We start from the raw sequence: 15,921 nt of genomic DNA, 5'->3' as shown, positions 1-15,921 counted from the left end.
CAACCCATTATCTGCAGTAACCAGCCCAGGAAGCCAGCTTGCTATGTGTAAGTCAGACTTGTAAGAAGTCAGACCACTATCTCTCTAACAACTGGTTCAAGAAGCCAAATGAAAATACTTGTAAAAACCGGTCCCAAATAGCCAGCATTTGATTAATAACTGGTACCTTCTCTAGTTTTTGTCTCTGCTATCAGCTTAGGACCAACCAGAGAAAGACAAATGTGCATTCCTAACTTCTGGAGATGAAATTCCTCTGTGAGAAAGGTTTTCCCTTGTCAAGATAACCCTTCTTTCTGCTGGCTATGGGAGCTGCCAGGAGTGGTGCGTGCAAGAGCTCCCCCTTTAGGGCTTCCTGGCTCCATTTTCTTTTTTTTTTTTTTTTTTCCTGGCTCCATTTTCAATGAGATTTCTTTTAATTTTACAAGGATCTCTTCTCATAATAGTGAGGAAAGGAGAAATAACAGGATTAACATAGTTTTATTTATTTTTAAAGATTTTATTTATTTATTCATGAGAGACACAGAAAGAGAGAGGCAGAGACACAGGCAGAGGGAGAAGCAGGCTCCACGCAGGGAGCCTGACATGGGACTTGATCCCAGGTCTCCAGGATCACAATCTGAGCTGAAGGCAGCGCTAAACTGCTGAGCCACCTGGGCTGCCCAACATAGTTTTAAAGTTACAGAGATATCATGGTATAATAGAAAATATATATATTGGTCTCTGCCCCCAGGTCCTGATGCAGAGTTCCTACAACTCTTGTAATTTCTAAGTGATGAGAACACTAGGAGCATCTTTTGTTCTAATGATGTGAGTCTGGGTGAGTTCCTGGACAGCTTCTGGATGGGGGACCTGGTCACCATGAAGACCTGAGACCAAGCCATGATTAGAAACTTAGAATTTTCAGCTCCACCTCCTCCCCATACTCCTGAGAGGGCAGAGGCGCTAGAAATGTACTTAACACTTGATCATGCCTCCATGAGGAAGCTTTCAAAAAAATCCTGATATAAAAGGGTGCAGAGAGCTTTCAGACAGATGAACACTTCCACACTGGGAGGGTGAGGCATGGCACCCCTACAGGGACAGAAACTTCCATACTTGGGACCCTCCCAGGCTTCACCCTATGTAGCTCTTCATCTGGCTGTTCATCTTTCATCCTTTAAAAAACTGGTAAATATAAGTATTTCCCCGAGTTCTGTGAGCTGCTCTCACAAATTAACAGAACCCAACGAGAGGGTTGTTGGAATCTCTGATCTAGAGCTGGCTGGTCAGAAGCACAGGTGACAACCTGGACTTTCCATTGTTATCTGAGGTTTGTGGGCACTGTCAGGGGTAGTGGGACAGTCTTGTGGGACTAACCTGCAGGATCTAACTCAGAATTGAGTTAAATTGTAGGACACTCATCTGGAATCAAGGAGTATTGCTTGGTGTGGGGAGAAAACCTCCACAAACATTTGGTGATCAGATGTATGGCACATGCAGATAGCTAGTTTGTGCAAACATGCCCCACATGTTTGCTATCTTAAAGAGGTAGAGATCCTGTCTATCCTCCCTCTATATTCCCATCAAGCGGAATGTGCAGCAGAATGTGTTGCTTAGAGTTCAAAGTTAGGGCTTCTAGGGGTGGCCAACCCAGAGTGGCAGGACTTGATCTCCTTAGAAATGCTGGCCTTGCAAGGAGAGGGAGGGCCACTGATAGTTACTACGTTAAGTTGCTATGATATAAAAACTTGCTGCACATACATGCCAGCAGCAGATGCTTTGACCAGTTGGCTGCCCCTGGAGTTCCTATACGTAAGTTCCCCTCAATAAATCCATGTCTCAGTTACTGTCTCAGGTCTTGTCTTCAGCCTCACTGGACCATTACCCACCCAAGGCTTAGAGTCTGCTGGGGTGCAGCTGCACACTTGAAGTAACATGTTCTGTGTGAGTAGTAAAGTTGACTCCCGGAGAGCAAACAGTAGGGAAGAGTTGGGTTCTCCCTAGTAGGAGGGAAAAGGAAAGAGTTCTTCTCTTACAGGATTCCTTCAGGAAAGCTATAAAAAGAAAGGATTAAAGTACTCCCAGGAAGTGTGACTGGGAAAGGGGTGGGGTAGAGCGGAAGGCCCTGCTTTTTATTATAAATTCTAGTCTCTTTTTTTAACCACATATGTGTAATTGATTCTTTAAAGAGTAGGGGCTACAAAACATATATGACAGAGACACTCTCCAGGGTCCCCCTCCAGGGTCAAGTATGATCCCCCCAGGTGAAGTGGGACTGTTTTTAATTGTTATGTGTTCAGGTGCGGCCTGTACTGGAGACAGCCACGCTGATTGGAGAGTAACATAGGAGGGAACTATTGGAGTTTTGATCTTGCTTCAGGCCCATTCTGTGTTACGGTGGAAAAAAAACAGGGCCTGCTAATACCTGCAGCCTAGTTCAGGTGTTCCCAGGTATCAAATTAAGCCAGCACAGAATCCCTGGGCTTTGGAGGAAGAGAAGCAGGTGGAGACCAACTAACTAACTTTCCCTTACCCTCTTCCTCCTGGAGCAAATGGTGTCCAGGGCTCTCTCCTCAGGCCCATTCCCACCTCTTGCCTTCCTTAGCCTCAGTGTCAATTGGGGCAAACTCTGTGCTTCTGCAGCTGTCTGCAGAGACAATACCCCAGGGCAAACGGATTCACAAGCTAGGATTACTAGACCTTTGAGGAAGCATTTCAAAAGGAAAATAAAGGGATCCCTGGGTGGTGCAGCGGTTTGGCGCCTGCCTTTGGCCCAGGGCGCGATCCTGGAGTCCAGGGATCAAATCCCACGTCAGGCTCCCGGTGCATGGAGCCTGCTTCTCCCTCTGCCTCTCTCTCTCTCTGTATGACTATCATAAATAAATAAAAAAAATTTAAAAAAAAGGAAAATAAACACATAGATTCCATAAAAAGTGAAAATATTAACAGAGACCAACAAATAATTTTAAATTAGCCTAATTTTAAATTTAGGGAAAAGTGAAAGATATGATGTATAGAAACAGAAGTATTACCCAAATATTAAATCTATATAGCAGGTATCCTAGAAAGAGAAAAAATTAAAATGAAGAAGAGGGGGCACCTGGCTTGCTCAGTTAACAATTTTTGCCTTAAAAGGGCAGGGAGGGGTAAAAATAAATCCATAATAACTCAAAACTGAAAATCTAGAAAATGTCAACTTGACAAGGTTGCAATAGGGAGAGACCAATGAATGTGAGGGCCTTCTAGTTTCTTGTGTCATTTAAGGAGAGATCTAAATATCAATTTTTTAATTTTTTTGAATTATAAGAGAATTATAAAGAAATGTAAAATGAGTAGGCAAATCAAAATAATAAGATGGTAAAAGTAGATCCAAATTCATGATTAATTATACTAAGCATAAATAGAATAAACTTACTATTCATTGAATTTGTTGACAAATTAGACTTTAAAAAAGGTCCAGATATATTGTTTACAAGAGCTATATCTAAAACTCTAAGGATATATGAAGATTGAGGTTAAAGGAATGAAAATGACAGTTATGGCAAATATTAGCTAAATAAAACTGGTTAGGTTAGATAGTTCATCTTGATTTACTGACTTGGGGCTTTAACCTATATGATGCCAATTTTGGCCTGTGGTTTTCTTTTTAACAATGATTTATAAGCCATCTATATATATCCTTCTTTGGAGCAATGTCTATACAAGTCCTTGGTCCATTTTTTAAATTGGATTGCTTTTTGTTCTTTATTGTTGATTTTCTAAGTCACTATAATGGGTATGAGGTGGTGCCTCATTGTGATTTTGCTTTGCATTTCCCTAATGACTAGTGAAGATGAACATCTTTTCATATGCTTAGTGGGGTTGTTTGTTTTTTTGTTGTTGAGTTTTGGGAGTTCTCTAAATATTCTGGATATTAATCTCTTACCAGATATGTGATTCGAAAATATTTTCTCCCATTCTGTGAATTGCATTTCTACTTTTTTGACTGTGTCTTTTGATGCACGATTTTAAAAATTTTTAAAGGATTTTTAAAAATTATTTATTTATTTATTTTGGAGGGAGAGAAAGAGAGTGAGCATGCACAGGTTTGTGAGCAGGAGGAGGGGCAGAAGCAGAGGGAGGGAGAGAATCTCAAGCAGCCTCCACTCTGAGCACAGAGCCCAAGTCGGGGTTCCATCTCACGAGCCTGAGATCATGACCTGAGCCAAAATGAAGAGTCAGATGCTCAACTAACTGAGCCACCTAAACATCCCATAATTTTCAAAATTTTGATGAAGTCCAATTTATCTATTTTTCTTTTGTTTCCTGGCATTTGACAAGAAAGCATTGCCAAATCCAATTATCATCAAGATTTCTTCCTATCTTCTGAGAGTTTTATGGTTTTATCTCTTGATCACAGAACCCCAGGATCATGACCTGAGCCGAAGGCAGACACTTAAATAAGCCACTTAGATGCTCCCAATTTTCTTCTTTTTCAATATTATTTTGACTATCCAGGGTCCCTTGAGATTCCATTTGATTTTTTAAATGGGTTTTTCATTTCTGCAAGAAAAAAAAGTCTTTGGGATTTTGATAAGGATTTCATTAAATCTGTAGATCACTTTGGATAGTATTGACATCCTAACAGTATTAAGTTTCCTAATCTATGAACATGGGATGTTGCTCCATTTATTTGTATTTTCTTTCATTTCAATGATGTTTTATAGCTTTCAGTGTTTTTCCTACTTGGCTAAGTTCCTTAGCATTTTATTCCTTTTGATGCCGTTACAAATGGAATTGTTTTCTTAATTTCCTTTTTGGATTGTTTATATATTATTTGGATTGTTTATTGTTGGTGCATAGAAATAAAACTGATTCTTAGGTGTTGATTTTGTAACCTGCAACTTTACTGAATTCATTTATTAGTTCTAACAGGTTTTATGCATATGTGTGCATGTTAGTATATGTATAATCTTTAGGGTTTTCAACATATAAGATCATATCATCTGCAAACAGAGATAATTTTATTTCTTCCTTTACAATTTGAATGTCTTTCATTTCCTTTTCTGATTGCTGCAACTAAGACTTCTAGTACTTTGTTGAACATATGTGGCAAAAGTAGGCACACTTGTTTTGTTCCTGATCTTAGAGGAAAAGCTTTCAGGTTTTTATCACTGAGTATATTGATAGCTGTGGGTTTTTCATATATGGCTTTAATTATGTTGAGCTTGTGGATCCTGGGTGGCTCAGTGGTTTAGCACCTGCCTTTGGTTCAGGGTGTGATCCTGGAGTCCCAGGATCGAGTCCCACATCAGGCTCCCTGCATGGAGCCTGCTTCTCCCTCTGCCTGTGTCTCTGTGTGCCTCTCATGAATAAGTAAATAAAATCTTTTTTAAAAATTATGTTGAGCTAATTTTCTTTTGTTCCTAGTTTGTTGAGCGTTCTTATCATAAAAGGGTATTGAATTTTGTCAAACTGTTTTTCTGTATCAATTAAGAAGCTCATGTGGCTTTTTCCCCCATCATATCCTTTTTATAGTGCTAAAAACTAAAATAAGAATGAGAAACTATATATAAAGGAAAGCAAGGGGGATGCCTAGGTGGCTTAGTCTGTTAAGCATATGCCTTAGGCTCAGGTCATGATCTCAGGGTCCTGGGATAGAGCCCTGTGTTAGGCTCCCTGCTCAGCGAGGAGTCTGCTTCTCCCTCTCCCTCTGCACCTCCCCCTGCTCATGCTTTCTCTCTCAAATAAACAAATAAAATCTTAAAGAAAAAAGAAAAGGAAAGCAAGAGTATGATGAACACAGGATTCATGTTGATAGTTACCCTGGGTGGAGAGCTGCAAGGAGATAGGATGGTGAAGGACAAGGAACAATATATTTAAATGTATCTTATTAGAATCCTAGGTTTTATTTGGGTGTCAGGGTGAGCCTGTGTGATTATTGAATTGCTAAAAACATCTAACTGTATAATCAACTATATCTAACTGTAATAATAAAATAAAGCCATATTTGGGCTATTTGATAAGAGAGTATCATTAACCAGTATTTATGAATTACTATAATTCTGTTTCCTGAGGTCTGGGAAAAATTATAATTAAAAGTGATAGATAATGAGAAATGCATATTATTTAGCATTAAGAAGTTTACCACAAGGACTATAAAGGAAAGAATTAAAAGTGTTTGTTTTGACTAAAAATTCTACTCTTGGGAGCACCTGGGTGGCTTAGTCAGTTAAGCGTCCAATTTCTTGATTTCACCTCCGGTCATGATCTCAGGGTTGTGAGATTGAGCCCCATGTTGGGCTCCTCACTGGATGTGCAGCCTGCTTAGGATTCACTCTCTCCCCTTCTCCCTCGGCTCCTCCCCGAGGAGGATTTTTTTTCTCAAAAAAAAATCCACTCTTAGGTATTTACTTAAAAAATGTGAAGAAGATATGCTCGCAAAAAGAGTTGTACAAGAATATTCATGGCAACTTTATTCCATAATAGCCCAAAACTAGAAACAACCCAGGTGCCCATCGACAGGAGCATGCATAAACATAGTGTGACAGTTATACAACAGAATACTAGACAACAAGGAAAAGGTAAGAATTACTGGTAAATGCAATGATGTAGATGAACTTCAAAAACATTTTACTGAGTGAAAGAAACCTTATAGGAAAAGAATACGTGCTATTTATTCCACTTAAGTGAAATTCTAAAGCAGGAAAAATTATGGTTGTGAAGACTGAGCAGTAGTTGCCTTTGTGGGAGGAAATTGGTAAAGATCATGAGAGGGTTTTTGGAGTGATGGCAGTGTTCCATACTTGGATCAGGATATAGGTTGTATAGGAGTAAGCATTTGCTGTAACTCATCAAATGGTGCCCTTAAGATTTGTGTATGTAAATCTTACCTCAAAAGAATAACAGCAAAAAAGAATCATGGACAAATGGTGAACTCCTGTTAATTTTATACTGACTGAAGCATCTGGGAAGAAGTATAAATAATATCTCTAAATTAGTCTGAAATGCATCCAAAAAAATAGGTGGATTGATGGGTGGGTAGAAGATGGATAGTTGAAGAGATATGTAATAAAGCGAGTACAGAATTACATTCAGGCATATAATCTAGGTAGTGGGAAGATGAGTGCCCACTATAAAAGTTTCCAACCTTCCTATTTGTTTGAAAATTTCTACAATAAAATTTAGGCATGGAGAAAGATGTCAATGATCCAAACTTCCATTAGGAAATTTATTAAGTAATGGTACATCCACATAATGGAATGAAATAAATAATAATAAAAAAGAATTTTGTTGCTTTGAGACTATCTGAGGAGGGATGGAGTGGGGCTACTTCTGCTTTTTAGTATTTGCACAATTCTATATTTTTCTACATGTTTATATTGCACTGATAAAAATCAAAAGGGAGCAACATGGAAACTTTTCAAAATGAAAGATAATTGATTTTTTTTGTTTGAGAAGCAATCATATTTCCTAATATTTATCTAATTATGTAAGTTTCTTGATTCTGCACTGATTACCCTTCCAAAATATAACCAGGTCTTGTTTGGCGATAGGGCAGACCAGCCATTATTTTGATAGTGGTGGTATTAGTTGCTGCCTGACACATGACCACAAACTTAGTGGCTTAAAAAATGCATTTATTGTCTCAGTTTCTGTGGAATCCAGGCACAGCTCAGCTAGATCCTTTGCTTCAGTATCTCTCATAAGGCTGTAATCAACCAGGGCTAGACTCTCATCTGAAAGCTCAACTATGGAAGGACCCACTGCAAAGCTCACTCATATGGTTGTTGGTAGGATTCAGTTCCTTTGGGTTGTTGAAACAAGGTCCTTAGTACCTTGCTGACTATTAGCCAGAGGCCACCCTCAGTTCTATCCCACATTGGCTTCCCTAACATGGCAACTTGCTTCATCAAGGCTGGCTAAACAGAGAGTTTGCTAACAGATGGAAGTTACAATCTTATGTAATGTCATCACAGAAGTAACATCCCATCTTCTTTGCCATATTTTATTTGTTAGAAGCAAGTCCCAGTTACCACTCAGAGTGAAGGGAAGGGAATTTCACAAGAGCATGAACAGCAGGAGGAGAGGACCATAGGGGGCATCTTAGAGTCTGTGACACTGCCACAGTAATCTACTTGGATCTACCACAGCATAAATCCACAGCATGAGGAATCTACAAACTTTTTGCTCTAAGTGTGATATAGAGAAAGTGCAGAAATTCTGGTTGAAAACCCCTAGTCTTTGGAGACATTCCTAGACTCTGATAGATAAAAGCATCAAAATTGTGAAAGCTGGAAAACATTTGGAAAAATGGTCACTGATAAAATAAGTGTAAGAAGTGAAATCCTAGCCTGGCAGTGGGGAAGCAAAAAACCAATGTGATTTATGTTGAAAATCCTCAGAAGATTCAGAAATTGATGGCATTGACCACTTCTGGAAGTGAGGGAAACTTGGGATAAGAAAAGATGTTTATGTTTGAAAGATGATTAAGTAGCAGCTGAAACCCTGGATCTCTTCCCTGATCCCAGCAGAGATTTTTGTCTCTGGAAAGGGAAATACAGACTGTCTCTGGGTAGGAAAATATCTGGCATACCTGGGAAGGGGTTCACATAGAATAGAGGAAAACTAAGTGAAATGCACATTTTAAAAAAGATTTTTAAAATTTATTTGACACAGAGAGAGAGAGCACAAGCAGGGGGAGTGGCAGGCAGAGGGAGAGGGACAAGCTGGCTCCCTGCTGAGCAGGGAGCCTGACTTAGGGCTTGATCCTAGGACCCCTGAGATCATGACCTGAGCTGAAGGCAGATGTTCAACTGACTGAACCACCCAGGCACCCCTGAAATGCATATTGAATGCTGAGTTCCTCAGTTTGCTACCTCCATTTGGATTCCAGAACACTGGCAGCCAGGTCTTTACTCTAGAGAAGTCTAAAATCTATATGGTTTTTTCTTCCAGGCATAAGAACAGCCAAAAGAAATATGTAAAGATATACGAATATAGAGGATTTCCCAACAAATAGCCCAGGAGGATCACTTTATGGAGTTGCTCACATAAGCCCCATCCATATGCTCAGAGTTTCTGACAAACTTTCTAGTTCCTGCATTCTTAAGTATGTCCAGATAACAAATAATTCCTGATATTTGAAGAAAGCCTCCAACAGGAAATAGAGATGTCAGAGCAAATGAAAAAAAGGCACCCAGGAAGAAATAGAGATTGTGCAAGAAGAAGACTTGGGGGAGTGGGGAGGACTCTCAATAATACACCCAAAGAAATAAGAGAAAACATTGCATTGATGTTGATAAAGAGAAACACTTGGAGGACAGAAAGGAAACAAACAAACAAAACAAAACAAAAGATAAAAACGTGATAGCAGAAATGAAAACCTTATTGGAAACTTTAGGAGAGAAAGAAAATTTCTAGAAAGCAAAAGGACAGAAGTTAAAATTAGGAGAGAAATACATCAGAAATTTAGAAGACCAGTCCGGGAGCTTCATGCTGAATAAAAGAAGAGAGGATGGAGAACAATTGAGGGAAGGAAAATATCAGCAAAATTTTTTAATTTTGAAATTAAATTTGAAAGGACTGACTGAATGCCTAGCACTCAGATTCTGGATAAAGCCAGAATCTTACTAAAGCACATCATTGTGAAATGTCAAACATGTGACAAGAAAAAATTCTCCAATCTTCTAGAAGGAAGGAGGGGATATATTATATTACAAAAGATTAAAATTGAAATGACCTCAGGCTTCTCAAGAGTAACCCCAGAAGCCAGAAGGCCAAGGGAGCAACGCTTTCAGAATTTTAAAGGAAAATTATCTCCAAACTATAATTTTTTACCAGGCCAAATCACCAATTCACATGACAGTAGAAAAAAATGGTATTTTGGACATGAGAGATCTCAAAAAATTTTACCTTCCACTCAGTTTTCTCAGAAAGCTGATGGAGAATGTGTTCCATCAAAACAAAGGAGTAAGCTAAGAAGGATGCAAAAAATAGAAGGGGAACATAGGACAGCTGCAAAGGGCTGATGGTGGAGGGGATCCCCGGATGCTCTCAGAGCTTTCTGACTTACTTCTGAGAGCAGTAGGTCAGAAGCCTTCAGAAAAGATTTCCTGAGAGATTTAGAATTCATGAATAAAAATAAACTGGAGCATGGACATGGTTGATCATCCGCAAAGAGATGATAAAGTTAAAAATTCTATCCTATTTATGCAGCCAAGAAGTTATAATCCTTTCATGCTGCTCTATTTTTTGCCATTACATACATACAAGAAAACAGCACAATTTGCTGCATATTCTTTAGTAGTTTGCCCTAAATTCACCTTTATCAGAAGAAGTAATAAAATTTTTCTTATTTTTTTGATAAGCAAATGCCTAGAGGCTAAACTATCACAGTGACAGGAACAAAAAGGTAAGCTATCTTCCTGGATGTTTACATTTCCAAGAGATGGCTTCCAGACCTCTTAAAAAAAATTCTGAGTTATGAAGTTGATAAAAGGCTAACTCAGAAAGAAGTTTTTAAAAAATGTACACACACACACACATACGTATACACACCCCTTCATTTATATACATTCGTTACTGGATGGGACCATCCTACTCCGTGTGAACTGCAAAATGTTTAGCATCCTTTTGCATCACTATGAAACACCAGCAATGTCCAATCCCCCTTCCCTCTCCCCACCCTAAGTACTGTGGCAATAACAAAACAAAGAGTATGAGGAGGAGGGCGGGAAGAAGAAAACTGCTCTTACACATTTTCAAATACCTCCTGCAAGGGATAAGGCCACACCGAGGTGACCAACTCATCTGGATTTGCCTGGGACCTTTCTTCTTTAACCTTCCCTTTTTTAGCAAAGATGGTTGGCACCCGAAAACCCCACCACACAGACAGACACACACACATCATACATATTAATAATCATCTAATTACAGGGGCACCTGGTTGACTCAGTCAGTTAAGCGTCCAACTCTTAGTTTTGGCTCAGGTCATGATCTCAGGGTCATGGGATCCAAGCTCAGAGTGGAATCTGCTTGAGATTCTCTTTCTCAAATACATAAATAAATAGTCTTTAAAAATATAATCATCCGATTACGTGCACGTGTCACTTAGGGAAAAATAAAAAGGCCTTAAATGGAAGAAATCTGGGTTTGAATTCTGCTTTTGTAACTAAGACAAGTGCCTTAACAGTTCCAGTGGGTAGTTCTTTCTGTTCGGTTGAATAAAAATGGTGTATCCTGTCAGGGCCAGTGTGAGAATTCAGCATCTAATAAACAGCTTAACCACTTGTTTGAATTCAGGCCTCAGTTCTTCACCAAAATTCCCACATCAATTTTTATTTATTTCTTTTTTAGAGAAATTTTTACTGTGTCTCAAGTGTTAGTATATCTGTATCCCAACTAGAACAGGAGCCTTTGTGAGCATGGATTTCACCTTTACAGTTTTTAAGACAGTGATTGGCAGATAGAAGTTTTTGTTCTACGAATTCGTTAATGGCTATATGATGAATACCCTATACTTTTACCAACCATTCCCACAGTGGCACCTTTTACAGAGCTCCTATTGTCACATCATGGTGCTCCGTGTTGGCTTTGTTGGGCTGGATATTTCCTTAGGAAAGACACTATCATCAGCATGTACATGAGTTATCCCCACTTACTGGGCATATGTGTCTGTAGTGGGGGCTGCATGAGGCTGCCCTGGTGGTATGACTTCAGGAAGATTTCATTCACCCAAATGTTTCCCCTGTGGGCCCATCACTAGTGCCTCACAATCTATTTTCCTTGTGCCAGTGCAATGTGAATCCACAAAGAGGGTATGTTCAAGAGGTTTCCTTAGTCATTTTTCTGTGGTGGGAATCCCTTAAGTGCAGTCAGCCTTGACAGTAGGTCTGGGAAAGCTCAAGGGGTGGGGAGACTAAGAAGGAAGTGGCCTGGAGGAAGTCAAGGGCACCAACGGTCATGAGCAGGTTCCACAGGCCCCCAATGCAGAAGATGAGCACCTCCTTCTGCTACCTGAAACCAGCCCTGAGTCTGTACCTTGTGCACACATGTGGTGGGCTATTATCCCCAGCTAAATTTTATGACTGAACAGTTTCTGAGGCCACAGACTCTGATACATAGTGCTTCATGCAGTGCTGAGCACACAGCAGTTGCTTAAAAACACTTCTGCTTAAAATGATGATTGTTGTTCTAAAATGACACCCTGCAGAGTGTTGACAGCATACAATTGATAGAATGGGACAGACATTTATTACATTTATAGAACATACAACCCCTCGAATTAAATAATTTACCAGTATAATGCTGGTCGATGTCCTTGAGGTCAATTCGGATAGATGACTCACTATCCTACACCCTGGCCAAACCAGGGAATAATTTAGCTGAGCTGGGGGGAGTACGGGTGCAGGAGAAGGTTCTGTGGCCCAGGGTCCAAGAAAGGAGGAGGTAAAATTAGAAACAGGGAGACCGTCCTAGGGCTAAGCTAATGCTACAGAGTTAATAGGTGACTCTCTGGGATGTCTGGGTGGCTCAGGCAGGTAAGCAGCGGCCTCCAGCTCAGGTCATGATCTCAGGGTCCTGGGATGGAGCCTCACATTGGGCTCCCTGCCCAGCGGGGTATCTGCTTCTCCCTCTCCTTCTATTCCCCCCAACACACACACACACACACACACACACACACTCATGCTCTCTCTCACTCTCACTCTCTCAAATAAATAAATAAAATATTTTTCAAACTTTTTAATTAAAATTTGAAACTATGATTCTTATTTTAAAAAATCAGTGATGGAGTTTGCCAGATAAAATACCAGGTACTCAGATAAATTTGAATTTCAGATAAACTATGAATAATTTTTTAGGATAATGTGTTCTAAATATTGCATGGGATTTACATTAAAAATTCATTCATCATTTACCTGGAATTCAAATTTAACTGGGCCTCCTGTGTTTTTATTTGCCAAATCTGACAGTGCTAGTCAATGAGGTATAGGAAATCCACATTAGAGCTAACTTCCATGGAAGTACCTTTAAGGGGACACAGTTTTTCATTTACATACTCAACCAAACCACAAAATGCAGACAATTCCTCCTTTAATGTGATTCAATTATTTTGGTGACCTTCAGGTCAAATTCAGATTCACAGTTACAAGCCCCATTGGCTAGTTTTTTCTGTGTTACAGTTGAGGTCTCCTGTGTTTGGTAATGATCTTAGGTTTGCTCCGATGTGTTAGAAGCCATGTCTCTTGAAGTATTTGGCTCGTGCAAGGACGTCATTGCAGAAGTCACAGCTCAGGTCCTGGCTGCTTCTGATGTAGCCAGGACCTCCAGCATAGGCACAGAGTCCACCTGGAATTTGTGAGATGGGTTAATGCTGACCTTACAGTCCCTCATTGCTTCAGGGTCTCCGCAGTTGACTTAGATTCTCTTTCCTGATGGCTCAACAGCAGGTTGAGTAATCTTGGGGAATCTTGTGCAATGTCTTATATTTGTTCTTATTAATTCCATGCCCTGAAACCCCAGCCCAGGGTTACACTTACCTTTCAGGTGCTGGTCAGAGGTCCAAGTTGGAAACCTCCTTTGAATTTCTTTGATCCTAACAGTAAGGACCTCAGTTATCTGAGAAACTTGAGACTCGCTGATCCAGGATGTGGGAGCATAAAAACCAGGGTCCTAGAGGGAGAGAGGCAGAGGAAAAACTAGGTAAGCCATGTGGGAGGGTGACAGGACTTCATGGGACCAGTGCTGCTTTTTCATTTCCTTCCTTTTTCTCTCCTCCTCCTTTGGGCGAACTAATTAATGCCACCTTTGATCTCTCTGAGGATAAACAGTAAAGCTATAAGGTTTGGTCAAAGAAAGAATGAGCAGACATTTCACAGCTGCCTCATTGTAATAGTGAAAGGCAGAGCTGGGTGCCCAAGGTGACAGAGGTAGTGGAGGTACCAGTCCCTCCTTCAGTGGTGCAAACACAAGCCTTCCAAACAGATCAAAAAGGGTTTTTCTATCTGTACCTGTAATCCTCCTTCCAAATAATCTTCTCTTTTTTTTTTTTTTTAAGATTTTATTTGTTTATTCATGAGAGACACGAAAGAGAGGCAAAGACACAGGCAGAAGGAGAAGCAGGCTCCCTGCAGTGAGCTCAGTGTGGGACTCATTCCAAGACCCCGCGATCACACCCTGAGCCAAAGGTGGATGCTCAACCGCTGAGCCACCCAGGCGTCCCTTCTTCCAGGTAATCTGAATGTCTAAAAGTACTTCTAATTTTTCTTATAGACCTTAGGTTACCGTTTCACATGATTTTCAACATGTTTAGGAGAAATGTCTGGATCTAGAGAATTCTTTCATCTTCAAAGAAGATGGACACATGCTTTTCCCAAGAGCAAGATTTTACAAAGGAGGCAGAGCAGAATATTAGAGTTGACGCTGACCCTAACATCACCCATGTTGTTCTTGGTCTTGGTTCTTCATTTTCCAACTGCCGTGTGACTTTGCAGCATTGACCCTCTCTTTGTAAAACCACTTCCTCACCAGGAAAGGATGTATTATATGCCTTCCCCTTCACCCCATCCTCATTAGATTTTCGGATGGGTCCCCAGATCAAAATAAGATAAAGTATTTGAAAGTACTTTTAAATTGCAAAGTGTCGTTCCAAGTACTAATGGGAAGCCAGTTTCAAGATCACTGAGGAATACATTTTCCTAAAAGCTTAAAAAGTGACTGCACTACGTAAAGGCTTCTCAACAACTACAACAACAACGTGAAATGCAATAGAAAAGAAATTACAGCTCCATTGTCTCCTTGCCATCACCGATTCCCCCAGTGTGCAATTAATTCGATTGTGGAGTTAATGGCCAGTTCCCTGGGAGACTCTGAGACAAGTGAAACCAGGAAAAATTCGTGCAAAAATAAAACTGGATCTTCAGAACTAAGAATTGTGTAGAAAGAAGACAAAAGAGAAGGAGTCCAGTATTTGCTGAAAATCTGCCAGATATTAAGCATATTTTCACATCATTGCATTGAGTCTTCATAATAATTCTGAGGCTGGTGTTTTATAGATGAGGAAACAGAGTCATAGGGAGATTGAATGAGGTCATGTGGCTACAAAATAACAGAGCAAAGGTCCAGAATAGAGTACAATGGATGATATCCTGGAAACACAGCACAGTTGATTTTGAAAGGAAACCATGGCTCACAATGAAGCAGTGATGTTGCCGCTTGTATCAGGCAGAGAGCTGTGGCTCTCACAGCTCCAGGGAGCACCTTTCACTCGGTGTCCCATGGAGCTGTGCTCCAGGGTGTCAACAACAACAAATGTGACGATGCCCCCTTAGTGTTGTGCCATGCAGCACAACAGCCATATGTCATAACTGACGAGGGTTACCTGCACAACCCCGATGCCGTTGCCCGTGTTGCCCACATTGACCATAGCGTTGCTGCCATGAGACTCCCTGGACAAGACACCAGCGATCACTGCAGGATCCACACAGTACTTCTGGCCAACAGTGTGAATCACCGGCTGGTATCTCAGGAGGTAGGGCATGTCTATTTCAGCCAGCCTTTCAGAAGCACGAACTCCTAACGCAAACACAGAAGGAAGGATGTGGTTTGTGTGACTTATGCTGATGTGGGGGCTCAAAAGGAGAGAAATCACACTCCAAGGATCTGGGCAGTGGTCTAGTACTGAGAAGCCCATGTCTCAGTCTGAACTCCCTAGCTGCCATTTCTAGACCTGAGAGTATGATTCTCTTCCTTTGAGCTTGAGTTGGCATCCACTGAGGCAATGTCCTTTGTGGCTTCCAGCACCCCCTCGCTGGGCTCTCAGGGGCTGCTCTGGCCCACGGAGGATGATTCTCCGAGCATAGCACACTGGCTCCATCCTAAGCACCCCAAACAGAGGTACCCAGTAAAATGCGCCTGTCCATCAGCTACAATGAGCACCAGATATGAAAGAGTCTCCCAACC

The 15,921-nt window shown here is 40.6% G+C and overlaps 1 protein-coding gene across 7 annotated transcripts in view; it reads right to left on the bottom strand.

Annotated features, from left to right (window-relative positions):
* Positions 1 to 15,921, bottom strand: part of LYG1 (lysozyme g1) — a 35,531-nt gene that overhangs the window by 2,903 nt on the left and 16,707 nt on the right. For 6 of the 7 annotated variants that reach the window (XM_038551027.1, XM_038551022.1, XM_038551023.1 and 3 more), the window contains 3 exons: positions 15,341 to 15,534; positions 13,500 to 13,632; positions 13,037 to 13,308 (listed from right to left, as the gene is read on the bottom strand). In XM_038551027.1, the coding sequence (XP_038406955.1) occupies positions 13,190 to 13,308; positions 13,500 to 13,632; positions 15,341 to 15,534 (446 nt within the window). In that variant the 3' untranslated portion in view covers positions 13,037 to 13,189. Of the gene's footprint in view, positions 1 to 13,036; positions 13,309 to 13,499; positions 13,633 to 15,340; positions 15,535 to 15,921 lie in introns of those variants that run through there. The other variant, XM_038551028.1, reaches the window with a different exon arrangement.

The sequence above is a fragment of the Canis lupus genome, chromosome 10 (assembly GCF_011100685.1).
Source record: "Canis lupus familiaris isolate Mischka breed German Shepherd chromosome 10, alternate assembly UU_Cfam_GSD_1.0, whole genome shotgun sequence".
Lineage (NCBI taxonomy): Eukaryota > Metazoa > Chordata > Mammalia > Carnivora > Canidae > Canis > Canis lupus.
The sequence above is the reverse complement of the archived record's forward strand: the minus strand, read 5'-3'. Positions and strand labels throughout refer to the sequence as shown.